This window comes from Trachinotus anak, unplaced genomic scaffold, assembly GCF_046630095.1.
Source record: "Trachinotus anak isolate AG129_WGS33_773 ecotype Australia unplaced genomic scaffold, CSIRO_AGI_Tana_v1 ptg000026l, whole genome shotgun sequence".
Lineage (NCBI taxonomy): Eukaryota > Metazoa > Chordata > Actinopteri > Carangiformes > Carangidae > Trachinotus > Trachinotus anak.
Window position 1 is genome coordinate 191,128 of NW_027273877.1, and position 19,308 is coordinate 210,435.

General features: G+C 42.0%; 1 protein-coding gene and 1 long non-coding RNA gene across 6 annotated transcripts in view; one reads left to right on the top strand and one right to left on the bottom strand.

Annotated features, from left to right (window-relative positions):
- The first annotated feature begins 143 nt into the window (after positions 1 to 143).
- Positions 144 to 19,308, top strand: part of LOC139609839 (uncharacterized) — a 52,184-nt gene continuing 33,019 nt past the window's right edge. For all 5 annotated transcript variants that reach the window (XR_011685372.1, XR_011685375.1, XR_011685376.1 and 2 more), the window contains exons 1-4: positions 144 to 290; positions 829 to 926; positions 15,871 to 15,905; positions 18,464 to 18,613. This is a non-coding gene — a long non-coding RNA (uncharacterized lncRNA). The remainder of the gene's footprint in view (positions 291 to 828; positions 927 to 15,870; positions 15,906 to 18,463; positions 18,614 to 19,308) is intronic.
- Positions 903 to 19,308, bottom strand: part of ahr2 (aryl hydrocarbon receptor 2) — a 55,095-nt gene continuing 36,689 nt past the window's right edge. The window contains exons 3-11 of the mRNA XM_071464830.1: positions 11,612 to 11,793; positions 10,864 to 10,953; positions 8,467 to 8,593; positions 8,230 to 8,369; positions 7,806 to 8,008; positions 7,529 to 7,638; positions 7,210 to 7,351; positions 5,292 to 7,050; positions 903 to 5,135 (exon numbers count right to left, since the gene is read on the bottom strand). Coding sequence (XP_071320931.1) covers positions 5,049 to 5,135; positions 5,292 to 7,050; positions 7,210 to 7,351; positions 7,529 to 7,638; positions 7,806 to 8,008; positions 8,230 to 8,369; positions 8,467 to 8,593; positions 10,864 to 10,953; positions 11,612 to 11,793 — 2,840 coding nt within the window. The 3' untranslated portion in view covers positions 903 to 5,048. The remainder of the gene's footprint in view (positions 5,136 to 5,291; positions 7,051 to 7,209; positions 7,352 to 7,528; positions 7,639 to 7,805; positions 8,009 to 8,229; positions 8,370 to 8,466; positions 8,594 to 10,863; positions 10,954 to 11,611; positions 11,794 to 19,308) is intronic.

Sequence of the window (19,308 nt, forward strand, 5' to 3'; positions counted from 1 at the left end):
AAACCCGTTAAAGTTCAGTTTCCACCTCCCGCCATGTCCTCTCCTCCTACCGGACCTCTCCTCAGTCCCCGACCGGAGCGCGCCTCCCGGACCCGAGCGGCGGCAGTGATTGTCGTCGGGAGCGCGCAGCGGGTCAAAGGTGACGAGAGAAAAATAACGGTCGACATTCAAAACAGCAATTTAACATTTAATTTTAATTTTAATTTTAATCAGTGGTGGAAAATAACTACATTTACTCGATAACTGGAAGCTACTCGTAGTTACTTTACTTCACAGGACCAACTGTATAAGTAAGTAAATTAAAATTAGCTTAAAATGATCTTGACAGCTACGGTGTGTTGTTGTGACTGTAATAATAACATAAAAATATTTCTCATAAGTAAAGCGTGTTATTGTCAAACTGTCTTTTTTTTATAACCAACTTTGAGAGTATTTTGTAAACATGCTTTGTAAATTAGTGTATCAAAGTAAGAAAGTATAAGACAGTTTGGTTCTGCAGTGGAAACCATTGCATTAACTGGGAGCAGATGCATCGGCCACACAGACTTTAACTGCCATCTAGTGGATACTGGAGACAGCCACATTATTAAATCAGTTTTTGTGGTTTATAAAATTAAATTACATGCCAATTCTTAATTTTTAAATGAGAATTTTTTTTTTTTCATTTTAGCATATGAAATGTATTTAGTTCTCATTAACTCTATTAGAGTTAAGCTTATAAAACTATTATTTTTACCTCTACATTTTCATAAAACTACATTAAAAGAGTAAGAATATACCCACAAACAGATGACTACTAAATAATTTCCACATTTTCTTTTGTTACAGTATTATAATGATACACACTGATAACACTAGACTCTGGAGTTTTCTTCGGACACACAGACGATGAAACTGCAGCGTGGGATCTGATCACCTTTAATATGGTGAGCATGAACATATTGTCTCAAACACTCATACACTGTTAGAAGCAAAATATTGAAGACAAATCCACAAGATATAATAAATTGTTTACAAAAAAAATCATAACAAGATTACATATGTATATGCTGTGCAGACAATGTACAAAAAAATTATAGGAGTGAGACAGATTAAGCCAATATGATATTAAAATACATAATATATGACAATACATATTTTGAAAAACAAAGACGACAAATATAGATGATTATATACATGTACACAAAGATACTGCATTTTGGGGCTTTGGGTTTCAAAAACTCTAGTAAGTCAAATGGCTTTGTTTTATTTCAAATCTAGAAGCAAGCAACAAGATATATTTATATTTCTATATGCAGAACACTTTGTGAGGAAAAGGCTCTGACTGAAAGTACTCCAAATTTAAAGAGAGGAGATGTTAAGGTGCGCTGCGGAAAAAAAAATCACACACCTTCAAATATAATGCTTCATTTTGTACTGAGTCTTAAATATTCAGCCTGTGGTGAGCACCATCCATCTGTGATGACTTTTGGTCTAATTTATGATTTTTGGTGAATCGGGTGATGTAGCATTAAGTAACACTGCCAAATTACCAAAAATGTCCCCTTAGCTCGATGCTAAAGTTCACAAAAACATCAACAGAGAGCTGCATGAGGAGAAATTTGGGGATTTGTGTGTCTTTATTGAAATTTACACTATTTTACAACTGCTTTGGCTCAATTACAACGGAGTTTCAACAAAAATGCTGAATTCTTAACTTTAAATACGAAAAATGCCAAATGCTTATTACTCCCCCTGCTGCATTACATGTTTTTCCTTTTGTTAACAGGGAAAATGTTGTAATGTATTGAGTTTCTATTACTGTGATGCAAATTATTTCATGTTTCATGTTTTGCAGCTCTGCAGTATTACTGTAGCTTACTGCATTTTCATTGATTGTGAGCAAACTGTCTACTTCTGGTACTTGATGAAGTACTTGTGTAGTAGTCTTGTGTCTATTTCTGGTCTATTTCTTGCTGCTTTATGTGTAAAAATCAGAGAAATCTCCACAAACCATGAAAAGTCATGAAATTGTCCACAACAAAATTGTCCCTTTGGTATCCTTGAGAACAAGGCATCACAGATGGCTTTTGGTTTTTTGGTATTTTAATCAAGTATTCAAGTTGTGTTGTTAAAAAAAAGGTTCAGAAGTGCTAAAAAGTGACAAAAACTTGCCTGAAAAAAAGCAGATTTTATGGCTCAGTACTGGATGAAGCGACTGGGTGCGACTTTCAGACTTTCTTACGGTGTTTCTTTCAACCTAAGTGCTGAATCATGTTTTTAAGATCAACAGACAATCAAAAAGAGCTCATTCAAAAGGCACTTGAAGTTTCCACCCTTTTTTCTTTTTTTTTTGTCTTAGATATTTTCCATTTTTTTCCTCATTTAAAATATACAATAGCTGCCTTTAACTGTTTTACTTCTGCGTTTCGCTGCCGGAGGATCGGCGTTGCTCCCGGTCCGAGTGAGAAGCACGCCGATAAATTAACCACAAGACAGAAAGAGGACAGACGAAGAGGACGGAAGTTTGTTGTGGAAACTATGAATAAAAGATCAGTACAATCAGTATCTTATAGATGGTCTTTAATTTTCAGGTTTAGTGTAAAATTTAGAACCTGGTTTAGGCAGTGAGTAAGTCTATTTTTTTTTAAATTCTTACTAAAAATATATAATTATTATTCATTTTTGTCGTGGCTTATTCAAAAAAGCCATGATAATGTCTTTATAATCCATTATCTATAAAAATCTAGAGGATGCAGAGCATAATTTCTTAAAAATAAAATAAAAAACATTGTGTTCATTTTGTCATGAACAACCTGCTTAAGGAATCTCTTTTTGTAATAAAGCTCTATTTTTCAGTTATTTCCTCTTCACCATGCTTTGGCAACACTTTAAAGGAATAGTGCAATAAATCTTTAAAAACTGGCTTGGTGGTGTTAAGGCAAGGGCAAGTTTAACTTTGGTTTCGGTCAAATATCAAATATCAATTTCCACAACATCTTTTTGCAAAAATTCCTGATGGAAATATTATAAAATTGCAACAGACTGTCCCTTTAAAGTTTCAAACACGTCTGTCAGTTTAAGGCACCGTCTATTTTTTTTCCTCTATAACAGGAAAACAACAACACAGAAATATTAAAGAAAAGAAAAATAAAGAGGAAAGAAAACTGGCTCAGTGACAAAGCTCGGACTGCTTTTAAAATATATAAAAGATGCACTAAGAAGCAGCTGTTTTCACTGAATCATCTAATGTTTAAATCTTACACATTGTTAGTAGGATGATGCTGTGATTTCATTGTGCGTTTTTTTTCTCTTTATATATATATATATATATATATATATATATATACATATATAAATTTATATATACCCTGTCTGCAAAGCAAAATCTCCCTCAGTGGGACAGCAAAGAGTTGAAATGAACTGAATCAAGACGCATTTTCAAAAGGACAAAAACAGCAAAACAAAAAATTCAACATATTTCATCCTTCTGAGAGCTCAAAGTGGAAAACAGATTTTTCTGGAGTAGGCGTGGCCTGTTTGAGCGACAGACGGCAGGAAGTTGTCTCAGTGTAACTTTCACTCAGGTCGATCAGTCCAGGACCAATGATTGGGATTGTCTCATCTCACTGAGACAGTGCAAACAGTAAGGCTTCAGGACCTGACCCTACATGGGAAATTAACCAGAGATACAAACCAATTAGCTGTTCCTCACCCCTCAGGTCTTTTCATTCATTTGCTGAGTTAAAGGTTCCCTGTAAAGTTATGTTCTCCAACAGGTGGATCCTTCATGGCCCAACCTTTCCCAAGATTCATTGCACGCCAGTAATGAAAGCAAATGAAAGATGCGACCCCTGACTAGGGACACTGCTTGTGTTTTATCCTTTGCTGTTTTCATCCTCTCTGTCCTCGCTGGCACTTTGCAGCACATTTGGCACATTACTGCCACCTGCTGATTGGTGCTGTGTGATAAAAAAAAAAAACAGGGACCAGCTCCATAGTGTTTCCAGACGTCACACACTCCTCAGGGAACCTTTAACTGTACAAGTGTTAAGACTGGATTGTGTGTAGATGTAAGTGCAATAGGTTTGTTGCTGCTTTTGGGGTTAGGATCAGGCTAACCCCAGCTGCAACTATCAATTAGGAAAGAAACAGAAGTAAAACAAAAAGAAAACAGTGTAAAATGCCCATCACACTTTCTCAAAGCTTGAGTTGATGTCCACAGTTTGCTTGGTTTGTTTGATCGCCAACCCAAAGAGATTTAAGAAATGAAACGAGGACTAGAATAGCTGCAGATTGCTTTTTCTGTCAAATGATTTCAGCTCTAGTGAAACTGTATATTTTGGTTTCACAAGAGAAAAGACTTCAATGCTGAGAGCTAATTGGTTGTTTTGGCAAATGCATGTCTGGTTAACTTCCCCGTGTCTGATAAACAGCAGCACACATCTGCTTCTCTGAACTTTTCCCATACGTCTAAATATTCCCACCAAACAAACAACAGCCACAGTCAGTTACTGAAGCAATGCAATAAAAGCATCACTGACTTTAACGTCCTTCTCCGTTGGTCAAATTTCTGGGAACAAGTGGGAAAACGCAGCAGTGCTGCTGTGTGATTGGCTGATGAAACCTCGTCTCACATCCATCACATCCTGAAATTGGTTTTCTAGACGTGAGGAAAGTTGATCATGATTGCACAAAACAAATCACCGATGTAGATTATCCATGTTCCAAGAAAGGTATCCAAACTTTGATATCCAGCTTTGACAAAAACACATACTCCTGATTTTTCTTTCTTTTTCTTCCTCTTGAAACTCCTCCTTCCTCAGCCACAGACCAGCTGTCCTACACCAAACTTAAACACTTGAATCTTTAAAGCTTTCCTAATTAGAAAAAAGAGAAGGAGAGGTGTCCTGCTTTGTCTCCTCCTCCTTTTCGGGGCACATTTCTGTTCTTCAGTCTACTCCACGTTCGTGTTTAGAGACAGGAGTCTTTTGTTTTCTTTAAACTGCCATTTCAGTCCAAGTTGGGATCCGGATCCTCTGTTGTCCAGAAGTAACGGTGGCTGATTCCTATTTGTTCTCTGAGTAGTATACGCTCCCATTGGGCAGCGAGGGGAGGGGGAAACCTCCGTTCCCGAGGGCTGGATGGCTGTTGATCTGTGGAAAAAACCATTGACAGGTTAGGAAAAGAAAGATCTGACTTCACAAAGATTCAATTTTTTTTTTAATTTTAAAGCTTGTCCTAGCTTACACCAATAACCCATACCTGAGTTAATCTACTTTTTATTGCTGTATTTTTGTTGTTTTTTTTACCTGCGTCTGTTCACTGAAGTTTAGATACTGCTGTTGCACCAGCAGGCCGTTGGAGTTGAGACCAGCGGTCATTTGGCAGGACAGCGCTACCTCATTGGGATTTGGTATCACTGTCATCCCCGGCACAGATCCTCCACTGGGGAGACCCTGATAGAAACAGGAGGGCTTCGAGGGGATCTGGTTGTTGCTCGCTGGGTTGATTCGCTGGCAGGAAGGCGACTGACTGAGGTGCACTCCGTTCACGGGCACAGACGGGGCGGCATTTCTGAACATACAACTGCTCGAAGGTGCCCGAGCTGGCGGCTGTGAGTCTTGCTGGACAGGAAACACTACATTGGGAGTCTCTTGAGTCCTGAACGTCTGCCTGCCGTTGACAGTGGATTGGGGCGCGACGACTCCAGGAGGAGGATTCCTCTGAAATCCTGGTATTTGGTTGAGGCAGGTTCCCATTTGTTGGTGGCTGCTTGAGATCAGCTGCTGCTCCAGTGGCCACGACTGTCTCTGATTCTCACTGTTCTGTGTCTGAAGTGCAAAGTGGCCCTGTAAGCAGTTGGACGAGGAAGGATCTGCAGTAAACCCTGATTCGCTTGAAATATTCTGGGTGTATGCTTGTACAAAGCTGTCAGCTTGGTTTGAGTTGGGGACAGAGGAGCTCCACTGGTTGCCCTGAAAGTTGAACACAGGATTTAACTTTCTCTCTGTGGCTTGGTCCTGGAGGCCGATTGGTAGGTTGGACGTCCTCATCTGAACGTGGTTCTGCACTGGGTTGGGGAGAAGCTGAGTGGTTTGCCTGAACGCTCCGAGGTTGTTTTCCTTGGCATTGACTTCTAAGGTCCTTAGTTTATTCTGTGTTTGAGCACAAGAGTCCACCAGGGAGGAGGTGAAGGTCACTGGAGTGCCAATGTCGCCAAGAAGAACAGTGGGGAGGGTTTGCTGGGAGGCGATCTGTTGAAGGGTTAGACCGCTTAAACCAGTAGAACTCAATGGAGGAAGATCCAAGTGGGTCAGTTTCATCGTCTCCAGGGCTGGAGTTGGTTGTCCAGTCATCATCTGTCCCCCGTTTGGTATCAGCTGGTTCTGAGGCTCCAGAGTCCAGCCAAAGTTCTGCTCCCCTGCTTGGTCAGGATCCTGGTTCTGGAGCTCCAAAGTGGAGAGGCAGGCTGGTATGTCATCCAGCTGATGTGGCAGCTTGAGCCCCTCCTCCTTCTGGAGCTGCTCCTCTACATACGACAGGATGTCGTGGCTGAGAATGTCGTTCAGGTCTTCGCCTATCTCGCAGCTGTTGGCGCTCATCCTCAGCAGCGTGCTCTCCCAGCTCTTGAGCTCGTCAGGCCCCACATCCAGGGTGTCAATGAGGTTGTTGTCCCCGAGGATCTGCTGCAGGGTCTCCATCATGTCGTGAACCGTGGCCTCTGACTTCACCAGACTTCCCACCACAGGTTTGGGTGAAGTGTGCTGCCAGATGTCTCCAGGAACATTGACTGTAGCGTTGGTGTCCTTGAAGGCAACGTCGTTGAGGGAGCTGAGCATGTTGGCGTTGTTGTGTTCACAGTAGAGAGACTGGTCCTGACTCAGCATGCAGCCCAGGATGGAGTCGGGGTTGATGGAGTAGTCGTCTAACTTCCTCTGCTTCGGGGCGGAGCACGAATCGGGGACGTCGACGGTCGGGGCGACCTCATACAGCATCGCCTCTCCGGTGGCAAAGTTGAACGGCAGCTGCAGGCGTCTGAGGCGGAGGTGTTCTTCTCCTTCTTCATTTCTGTGGAGAAAACACAACAGGAGGTTTTTCTCTTAAGTAATTAAGCAATAAAAGAATCAGTCAATTAATCAATTCGTTAACTTAACTTAAGTAACAAAGTTTTTAACAAAGTGTAACTAATACACATTAACACTAAAAACTAACCTCCTAACTACTTACGTCAGAGCTCTCTGCCGTGCCACAATGAAATCTGGTTTCCCTCCTTTAAACACCACCCTGGCGATGGCCTGGACCCAGACCCAGGTCCCAGTTTTGGTCAGCAGCCTAAAGATGGTTAAACCGCTGTCTCCGGTTTTCATCACTGTATATGACACAGAAACAGTCAGATAAATCTATCTATATATCCACTTCTCCATAAGCCTGTAATTTAAAGCAGAACTGAAAGAGGAAATGAGGTGTTTTAAAGCAGCAGTGGTCTGGAGAAGGTGACATCTTTAAAAGTGAATGTTATGTTATTCTGGGTCCCCTAGTTACTGACTTCTTAAGTGGTTTTCAGCGCAGTACATCATGTCTGCAGCGTGGATGAAGTGGTAGCCTGAGCCCCTCATACACAGCTCTGCCTCAGTGTAACCCAGAACTATCTTCCCTCTGTGGAGTAAAACACAACAGACATAAAATGGGCATGAGAGACCGTTTCTTCCAGCTCAGATTCTCCAAGGATGGTGAGTCTTCATCATAAACTTAAATATCCTGCAGTTTTCTTCTTTCTAGAGGGATAATCTGAATAACAGGGTGTGTTAAGGTCAATTCTCTACCTGGAGTCGATGCCCATGGGCGTGAAGTCCAGCTTGTGTTTGGTCTGGAAGATGAGCGTCTTGGTGCGGATCTCCAGGATGGACGGTGGCTGCAGCGGCATGGCGATGGAGAACAGAGCCAGCTGAGAGGGAACCAGCGTCCCGTCCTCCGACACCCGGCTCTGACCATGGAGGAACTTCAGGCGACCGCGGAAGCTCAGGGCCTGAGGTCGGATGCACAAGTTTACACACAGACAGAGGCCAGAATGAGGACGTGCATGTTTCTGCGTCAGGGTTTACCAACAACCTCTGACATGCAGGCTGCAGCTCGACAAACGCTGAGGTCATCCTGGAGCTGCAGCCTCTCAGATGTTAAAAAACAGTCCACATTAAGTCTGTTAAATTACTAAACCTGTGTTTGTCTGCCTCCCAACAATGACCTTACCAGGAAGCCAGAGGAGTTGTCGAGCAGGCAGCGGAATCGACAGCAGAAGTTTCTCTCCAGGAAAGAAGAATTCTCTGGAGGGATGGTCTTAGGGTCGTAGGTCATCACACCGCTGCTGATATCTGCAGAACTCTGCTCACCTGTAGTTACGATGAAATATTCACCAACTCAAACCTCATGTTGACACTAATGCACAGTCAGCTGAGAGGTCTTATGAGGTCATTTATCTGGACTTACTGGGACTCTCTGCAGAGCCGTCGGGCTGGCTGCCATTAGGTTTGAGGGCGAAGTGAAGCTGACGTCTGAACAGAGCTCGGTCGTCTGTGTGGATCAGCTCGAACACACTTTGATGGACGACGTCTGACTGAAAACAGAGACAAATACATGCATGAATTCACCTTTACTGTCAACATGAACAATAAAATAGCTGCTGCAGATTGTCTGTCTCAGACATGCTCACACAGCTGCTTTAAAAAAGTCCCGACCACCATGATTTACATCCAGTGAAGTTGAATTTCACATCAGAACATTTTATTTGAGGCTTAAACTGTAAGACAAAGAGGCTAATAGACACCCCTGTGCGCACAAGTGAACAAGATCATAACAAATATTAAATAATGCTCCACAGCCTGCATGTGTTGGCACAGATGTTGAAGACTGGCCCTGCTCCAGCTCAGCCCTCTGTCAGCATTTCGTTGGCGAGCTCCATCCCTACCAGTGTTTGTACTGGCGAGCTGTGTTCAAGACTGATGATGCAAGTGTAAACACACACACGGCGTGAACAATGCTCCAGTGGATGAACACCACTGACTTAAGGCTGGAAGCACAGAGAGTCCGTTGTGCTAAAGGGCCGAGGTGCTGAGCGAACCACACCTCTGTTACTCACCCGTCGACAAACAAACCAGACACAAAACCCTCCTTTGTCAGCGGCACTGAAAAATGGCCTCACCAGGCTTTGATGAGTTCAAAACAACTCTGGAGTCAGGATTTGTGAGCTGGAGAGGTTTGTGAAATTTAGCTTTTTACCACGACAGAAACAGAAATAAGCACTGCACATGCTCCCAAGTTAGTTTCACATTTCAGCTCCTTAAACTTAAAATAAACTGAGAAATAAACATTGGCATCGACCAATCAGTATCATCTAAATCTTCCCAAAGCTTTTTTCTTTTTAGATCCAGTTTTATCCCTGGTGTGATCTCGTCTGTCTGCTCTTTATCTCCTGCTCTTTCTTCTTTTCTCTGCTCCATAACTGTATTTCGAGCGGCTCTATAAATATAGTTTATAATGGTAATAAACAGTTAAGGCAGCTGGTGCATCTTGGGCTTTACCAGCCACTGTGGCCTCGAGAACAAAACGTTTCCTTCCCTGATTAGCATCCTGACTTCAGATTGTGTCGTAAAAAAAGCTGTGGTTGTGTGTGCACAGAATCGCGGAATCGTGTGTGTGTGTGTGTGAGAGAGGTTTTTACCACGTGCACTCTCTCCAGGCAATGTTTTTTTCCTCCCAACTGCAGACATCTTTAACCCCGGTTCAAACGGATGTGTTTACAAGTCAAGAGTTCACAGCCAACAAAGCAGTTCAGTTCTCATGCACACACACACACAAACAAACGCACAGGCGCATGCCGGAGATGTTTGTGACTCTGTGTCCATCAGTTCGCTGTGGTCGGCTGAGTTACTCTGAGAGGTGGGTAAATGATGCACACATGGAGCAGCTTTAAACATGGCACGTTATGTCTGAGCAGTTCACCATGATGCAGCTTTAATAAGATGCTGAAACACATGACACGACGGGAGAAATATTCCTCAGCTTGAAGATGACAGGACCCAGTGTTTTTGAAAGCTTTGGCCCTTAAACTGTAGACTCAACGTTATTCCAGTGATTTCCCACACACCCGACAACCAGCTCTTCTCTGTGTGATGTTTATTTTTGTCTAGGTTTGAACCTGACTAATTCTCCTTCTGTGTTTTCTACAGTCGCAGCTTTTAACTGTAAGTAACAGACAAGAACAAAATGTTCACTGTGATAGATTCACATCTCTGACTTTTATAGTCCACAAACTTGAACTGAAACCAACTGCTTCACAGACAGTAGGAAATAACCCTGATGTCTGCACCATTGTGCTCCTTTAAAAGATGTTTTAAGAGGAACATCAGAGTTCAGGAGGTCAGTGGAGTGGAAACGGGCTCCTCCTTGTACCGGCTAATTTGATTATTTCTGTGGCAGATACCTGTTGCTCTAAAGAAAAAAAAATCACTCAGCAGCAGATCTGCAGTTTTTATTTTCCTCCAGGGGAGAATCAGCTGTGTGCAGAGTGAGTCTCTAAATTCTCTGGTCCTAAAATATGTTGATATGCCTTTAATTTCCCAACAACACAGCTATGTTTTGACTGAAGATATTTCACCTGCATTTTCTGCAAGATCACACCGGGGACATTTTGGTTATTTGACATGTATCCTACCCACTAGTCCTCCAGGACACACATGTTGATTTGTTGAGTATATTTTGCAGAAAACACTGGACGAACCTGAAGACCTGAAACCTTCCAAGACTGGATGAACTGTCCCACAACTTGCACAGGTTTTTAGTCTCAACCCAGAATCAGGATGTCCACCTGTGCAGACATGCTCTCACCTGATGGAAGCCGAGGAAGTCCTGGATGGTGGGGGACGTGTAGAAGACGTAACCCTCAGCCGTCACCACCAACACAAAGCCATTAAGTGCCTGCAGACAAGAAAAAGATGTTACAGATTATTTGGGATCATTGTCACATTGGAAAATCCCTCTCCGTCCACCTTCTCGTTCATGGTTCGGTTAAACAAACTTGTATTCACGGTGGCATCAGATCAGTGCGCTGCCACCTCCATGTTTCATGGTCGGCACTGTGCAGTCCCTGTGGTAGTCCTGATCAGGTCCGTGCCAAACATGCTGGACCACTTCTGATCCAAACACATTTATTTTGGTTTCATCTGACCAGAGGATGTTCTGCCAAGAGCCGCCAGGCTTCGTTTCATGTTTTCATGTTGGCACAGTTTGATCTGCAGTGTTTTCTTCTGTCAGTCTTCCTGTACCTCCTGACTGATGCTCTTGTTCCCGCTCACATCTGGTTCCCTCTTCTTCAGGCAGCTTCCACCATGTGGGGCCACGTTGCATTAAACACAACCCAGGCTAAAAGTGAGGGAGCTGTGGTGCTAACAGGTTATTTTATAACTGCAGTGATCACAGGTGGACTCATTCTGGATGCACTGAGGTTGGAGCCTTTATTTTCTTTTTGTTTTTGATTATACATGAGATCAATAAAACTTATAAATAATACAGTTATTTTAATTTAACAATTTACTGATATTACAAAAACATGCAACGAACATGTGTGAGGTGTTACCTGGAGCAGCAGGTCTCCCTCAGAGAAGCTGACTCCATCAAGGGAGGTCACGAGGGAGGAGGAGAAGGGCGAGGAAGAGGAGGAGGTGGAGGAGGGAGTCCGCGCATTCTGGACGTTTCCCCCGAACATCAGGCTCCGCTCGCTGGTCCAGCTGGAGCCGTTCTGGTTTTTCTTCATGGTGGCTGAAGGTGAAGAAGAAAGAAAACCCATTAGATTTATTTTTTTTAATACACAGAAGAAGAAATAAATCTTCAGCGCTGTATTTGACTTTTAATATACCAACAAACAATTCAAAGTTTGTTTGTAAGGTAGTAAACAGTACAGTTTTATGGAACTACAGGTTAGATAATCCCAGTTTTAGCCTGAATCAACATTTATTTGACTTTCTCCTGTTGGTTTGTATCATTGATGAACTTATTTCACCTTTTCTTGTTTCATCCAAAACAAGAAAAACAGGAAGTGAAACTAATTTAAGAAACAACTTTTATTTTTCTCCACCCAGTGTAGAAATGCCTGAACACAGTTGCAGACATTTAAGGAAACAAATAAAAAAAGTTTTGGGTTGTTGCAGCAGCGACTTGACTCTGTGAACAGCTGATTGCATTCAAATCTGCATTTTCTCCAAAAGGTATGTTGAAATAAAAAGTGTGAAGTGAGAAAAGCAGAAAGAGGAACAGCACGTCTCTGCCTCTTTCTATCAGGGTGGGGCTGCCTGATGTTTCCTGTTGTCTTACAACACCATCGCCCGACTCTTCCTCCTCAGGAACCTATCTAGCATCTCTTATCACTGACAGAGCAGCAGAAAACCCAGAGAGAAAAAACTGCCCCCATCACCTAAAAATATCCTCTCAGGAAGGAAGCAGGTGGATTTTCGTGGAGAAAACAGTTGAGTGTGATGATGGATGGACTGATGGAGTAGGAGGACAAGGACAGAAACATTTATGGAGCTAAATTACAGCTTCTTATATCAAACCACTTGTTTGCAGTGACACATTTTGCATCTGTAGTTTTTACTTTCTTTTGCTTGTTTGCTTGTTACAACTTCTGCATGAAGAGGATTTGCTGGAGAAAGAGCGATATCGCTAAAGCTTCAAACTATCAGCAGTCTGACACCAACACACACACACACACACACACACACACACACACACACAGTGGATGGAGGCTGGCTCAGCCCAGGCCAAACGAGGATAATAGGCAGAGCCACAAAATTTCCCGTTGGCCTCGGCGTCTCCCCCCGAGGACCGAGCACAGCGGGGTGGCAGAGATTTTGGAAGACAAGACTCATGTGAAGTGGTCGACGGAGAAGACTCAATCCATCTGGATGGAGCTGGTTTTCTAACAGAGGAGTTTTGTTCCTACATGAGATTGTCACTGGCAGAAACAAGCAGCGTTTTCTCATTTATAATCTGGAGTTACTGGATAATAAACCTCAGATTATTAGATTATTATACCCCCCTGAAAAGTCTGTCAGTTCATTTTTAGAAACACTGAGCAGGTTTTATTTATAGCAAAGTAACTTTAATTGTATATCATGTGGAGACAAGCTGAGGAAACCAGGAGTTTTTTAATGTAAAAGTCTGATTTATTTATTAATTATCATATCCACAAACTTTGATGAAAAAAAGCTGGAAAAAAATCACGTCAACTGTATTTTAGATTTATTTCTGTGAAACAACATTTTTACAACCTTGAAGTGTTCTATAAAAATTTTTATTTTATTTATTTTAATTTCATTATTTGGTTTCCTGGCAGCTTTATACTTGGTGTCAGACTTGTAGCTGAGTTTGTGCTTTAAAAAACGTCCCATGCTTGTGCATAAAAAGGGTGGTGAAGACATTTCTGCAGCAAATGTGGTCATTTGTTGAGGTTTTAAAAATTTCTCCTTATCCACTGCTGTGACAAAATGTTTCCTGACACGAAAAACTGAAAACATTTGGGGAAAAACTGTTTCACTTATTAGTTGTTTTAGGTTTGGGACTTTTCCAATCAACAGGAACAGAGGTATGATGTTAATTTCAAGTCAGTAGTGAGATGTTTGTGAGTGAAAGCCATTATTTTGAAACCATAATGAGTCAGAATCTGTCATTTCTAATCTTGTGTGATCACTGAGGTATTTGTTTCTGCTCTACTGCAGTGAAACGAGACTCTGTTACGTGTTGGTCAAATGTTTTTTGATACTTTTGGTTCTGCTCCACTTTTGAAGCATTTACATGATGCACAGATTCACACACTGGTTTTATTTAAACCAAACAATCGTTGCCTTTTTCTTTAACATCGTTCTTTACATAAATGAAGCAAACTCTCCTGACATGAACTCAGCTCATGCTGAGCTGCCTCACTTTGAAAATCTCAGAAATGACGACAGGCCTCGGCACTGCTGCAGGCGTTGGCACGCTGCACATCCTCAGGGGTTAATGTGCCCTTTAAAGGTTTTCCAGCAACATATGGAATTGTCTGAGGTGAAACTGCAGCTGGTTTATATCGTAGCACAGAAAGACGGATATTAAATATGAGAAAATTTAAAGCTGCTCCTGTTGCACTTTCCCTTGGTTCCTCTCCTCTTCACTTTAGTGCTGCCTCTGTGTTCACTACCAGTTAATCTGACAGTTATTTACTTGTTTAGTGAAGAATTTCTGCAGCTGTTATTCAGGTTATAATCACATTTGTCCAAAACAATCAGTCAATTCTTACATTTCAGCAGCAGAAACCAATGAATGCTTCACATTTTTGACTGAAAATGACCTCAGTGATTAATCTGTTAGAAAAGTGCTGTTACTTCATGTTCTGAATCTGTTTGGCACAAAAACTCCAAGGTGTGTCTGACTTTACAGAAGTACCTTTATTCACTTATTAAGCTTTTGGCTGAGTCAGAGAATGAAACAACCACAAAAACTGGTTCATATCATCAAACAACACTGGACATGGACATAAAAATGTCCAGTACAGTTTGTCAGAGCCATAAAAGAACCAAGAGAGTCAGTTCATGTGAGTCTGGTGAGGAGACAGGAACAAGCCAGGGAACAACCAAAGCAGATGTGTTGGTTTAAAACCATTAAAACACAAAGAAAATGTACCACTGTGATTAAAACTGGGCACAAACTCTGTAAATCTCCTTTATTCCAGCACATGTTCGTGAGGAAGACCGTTTCAAAAAGTTAACATTTAAGTCTGATATCAAGGGACACAGGAAATGCAAATGCTGCAGGCGTTTAGCCAACATTAGCAAACAGACACACGCTATGAGAGGTTGGTTTGATCGGAGAAATTTGAAGGGAAAACATAATCTGAGCCACAGAGCAGCTGGTAGAGACCGTTTGCATGGAGTCTGGATCACCAGCAGAAAAACACACAGACCCTGGATCTGTTTGGTGACAGTCATAAATCGACCAGTTAAACAGACAGAAAGAAAAAAAAACACTGCTCAGATGCCACTGTCTGTTTTATTTACTCTGATTAATGCTGCTGCTGCTGCACATGTTGGCAGACGCCTCTCTGCAAGCGCAGCCTCAAAACATCCAATTATTGATGCAATAACAGTGAGTAAACAGACTGAAAAAGAAATCATGAAAATATATTTATGCAAAAGCAGAAGTGATATAAACTGTGTGGTATGATTTCATATGGTTTTGACTGGATCTGACTGCATCATTGAACATTTTATCAAGAGATTTAGGTAATTTTCCTCAAAGACGTTCTCACATAGATTATATGACCACACCAATAATATATCCATGATTGTTATTATTAGTTCAGGTGTAGATTGCATCTGAAAAAGCTGCAAAAGGCTCGAAAATCAGCTGTTTACCTGTCAATAACAGACTTACCTCCCATCAGACTGAATATAGTGAAAATGACCAAACAGTGAATGAAAACTCACATGAATTTGCATGTTTTCTGCTCAGTTTTGTTGACATTTTTTACATTTGGTTGGAAGTGAAGATTTCTGCTGTCTAAAGGTAAATTTTCCACAACAGAACCTTTTATTCTGTGAACCGTCCAAAATTAAATCTGCCTGAATCTTGGTAAATTCATCAGATTAAGTAACAGCTTCATGTTAAAACAGACTTCTTCTCATTTTTAATCCCATGCTCCTTTGCTCTCTCTCTCCCTCTCTCCTCTCGCAGAGTTTCCTGCCAAATGTTTTACTGCTCCCACGACGTTTAACATGATTTATGGCTAAACATGACGACGCCAATCAATTTCATGCACTCTCAGGTTTCACAAATGTAAATACTGAATCCTCTTTTCTTCTGCAGGCCTGCAGCAGTGTTCACCTCACACCTCCACCTGAGTAAGTGCATAGATCATCAGTTCTGTTTGATATCAGCAGCATTATGAAGATTCCCTCTTTGCTACGACAGCCTCAGTCTCCTGCTTTAAACCAGTGGGAGATTCCCAGCACAACCACAGACATTTACTTCTGGGCACAGGGCGGAAACTAATGATTATTTTCAGTTTCAGTTCATTTGCAGATTGTTTTCTTGATTGAGTCTTTGATATTTCAGAAAGTAATGAAACACAATGTCCCAGAGTCCCAACCATAAACCAAAAACCCAAATATTTCACTTCCTATCATACATGACAAAGACAAGCAACAAGTCTTGACATTTTAAAAGCTGGAGCCAGAAAATGTTCGGCTGAAAAACGACTGAAACTTTAACCTCCTACAAGAATATTTTCATATTCTTATGATGAATGAGGTGGACAAAATTCTGGAGCTGATTAAGAAGTTGTTCAACTGTATGACTATACAATTATTCTTCTAGGTGATTTCTAACTGCAAATTCATTCATCCTCATTAGTTCTTAAGCTTCATGCACCATTTCCTCCCTCATCACTTCTTTTCTTTCCAGCTAAGCAGTGAAATCACCTGGTGATGCACTGGAAACAAAAACCTGCAGACTCTTGATCTCATCACACCTGGTCTGACATCTTTTCTGCAACCTGACCGCACACAAACATTCACTCACGATGCAGCAATGACAGACGACGCTTACAAAGAATCATCTTACAGGAATATGATTTCTCAACAGACCAAGTTTAAACATCCAAGAAGTGACATTTACAGTAATGAAATGAGCCACGGTCCAAACTGAAACTGGGCAGGACTGAACTTGTGCTCTTTGTCGACTTAAGGAGACAAGTTTACACATTTTGTAGGACTGGATAATAATGAGTTCATATGCATAACACAAACAAGATGTGGTGTGTGCGGGTTGTTCACAAATATTGAGCAAAAATGCACAAAAAACTAGACACAAGAATTTTCAAGAGTGTACGTCTTTGTCTTCGGTTTCACTGTTGCCTTAGTGTGGTTTTGGTGTAAGTGTGTGAAGGGGGGGGGGGTCTGTCCGGGCATGCCCAGAGGTAGGGCCTCTAAAGCACACTCACACTCATACACACTCATAGCTGGAGGCGATCTGGTTTAGAGGCTCAGTGTCTCAGCACAGCAACAATGAGCTATTTTAGTACAGAGAAGAAGATGAGAGGCAGAAGTTTGATTAAGATAAAGAAGAAGAAATGAAAGAAGTGAGTGAGATATAAATAGAGAAAGTGTAAAAGTGCTAAACAAAGAGATGAAGAAGTGAAGAGAACAGAAGAACAACTGTACAAGAGATTACACACAAAAAAGTATAAAAATAAAACCTGAGTGGACCCCCACAGGTGCCCTGGGGAACTCCCAGGCTGTTTTCTGATGTAAAAAAAAGGCTTCATTTACCCCCCACCCCCCACCTCTACATACTGAGGTTTTAACAAGGAACATCTGACTCCTACCAACCACCAGAGCCCCCGTAAAACAGGAGAAACCTCCACCACCCCCTCCACCTCTCCTACGGCTTTACAGTGAAGAAGAAGAGGGGCCCTGGGGTACTCAATCAGCCCCCTCCCCAGCTTCGTTTGGAGACTGTACACTGATCAAAAAAAGTTCTGCACAGTACCAACAAAGCCTGATGCTTCCAATGCTCTTGCGGTTGTGTGCTGAAATTTAATAGTGCTCAGATGGTTTGACAGGGACTTTATGGGGCTGTAAAGGAGCTAAAAGTGCTCGACTGCGTCTACGTATGACCTCACTGGTGGTATTTTAGATCTGCTTCGTCAGGCGTGCTCGCTCCAGACCCCCCCGAGACACACAAGATGATCACTAGTGTAGAAAATGAGGAAATACATGAACTGTTTTCAAGTTCAAGTGATTTTTAAATGGGATGATTTGATAATGATTGAATATATATATATTATTAGGACCACTTGACAATGTCACCTTTCACTGTGGGAAACCAAAACAGGCACTTTTCACAATTCTGACATTTCATAGCTAAAATAACTGATAGATTTAATGATTTTTTTTTAATTGAAAAAATCATGAGCTCCAGATCTGTGCTTTGACTTTTCTGGATGCGTCTTTTTTCTGGGTTAAGACAAAAACCCCACACTTCATGAAATCATTTTAGGCTGGTGCAGCCCCTCAACCCTCCTCCTCCTCCTCCTCCTCCTCCTCCTCCTCATCTCTTCTCTCTCTTTATATCATATTTGCAAACATGCCCCCCTCCCCTCTCATCGCTCCATCCCTCAGCCTCCCAACACCCACTCTGAAGCACTTTGTGGTTTCTCTCGACTTTGAAACCCGAGAGCTGAATGGAGTCATTGTTCTCCATCGCTCTGGACTGCAGGATGGAGAAGGAGGAGGGAGGGGGAGGGAGGAGGGAGGTGGTGGTGGTGGTGGTGGGAGGGGGGGGGGGGGGGGGGGGTGACAGGAGATCGGCATCACCGACACTCATGCTCTCTCTCTCTCTCTCTCCCTTTCACTCTCAGTAATGCTCGCTCTCCCTCTCTCTGATCCTCTCGCTGCAGGTCTGGACATGAGCGGCGAGAGGACTTTGTGAAAGCACAGAAAAGGTCTTGTCTGGTTTGGAAATGGAGACGGTTTCAGATTCAGTCCTCCCTCTGAGCGCTCCTCCGTTTGGTCTCCGGCTTGAAATCACCTCTCTGTGTTTTTAACAGGTATTATCTGTTGTCTGGTGTGTGTAGTTTCCTGTTATTTATCTGTCTGTTTGATCGGTGAGATTTTGTTTAATTTGGCACAAGCAGTGCAGACCACATGGAATCTGCACCAAAAATAAATTACACCATTTGTCCTTTAGGGGGGGCTGTCATAATTAAATTTCACCTACATATATTTAGAAATATTTATTTACGGGTTTATTTTAGTTTAAGCACGTTTCTTTAATTCCCTGAGAATCCTAAAAACAAGATGTGCTGTGTGTCCATACTTTTCATGCAGTGATTTCTTCACTAACAGGAGACAGTAAAAATGACCTTTGACCTTAATCTTAGTAAATGAACACTTTTAGTTTGCAGCACTAACTAACCCCCCCTTAGTTAAACAGTCTCTCACCACTGACACCTGTCACTCATCAGTCATCTCAAGCCTTGATTGCTGCAGTGACACAAATCTTTCCAATCTCATCTTGTTTTTCTTCCTCCACGGTTGTCGTTACTGCGACATCCTGCTCTGTGGTTAAAAGTCTCACTTTGATAACCGCGGCTGTTTCACTGATGGCCACGCCCAGAAGCTGAGGCCACACAGAGCGCGAATCAACCAGCGTCCCAACCGTGAAAGAACATGAGAGTTGGATCGCGGGTGAACAGGGGACTCACACCAGCAAACACACAGTTAATGTAAAATAGAACCTGAT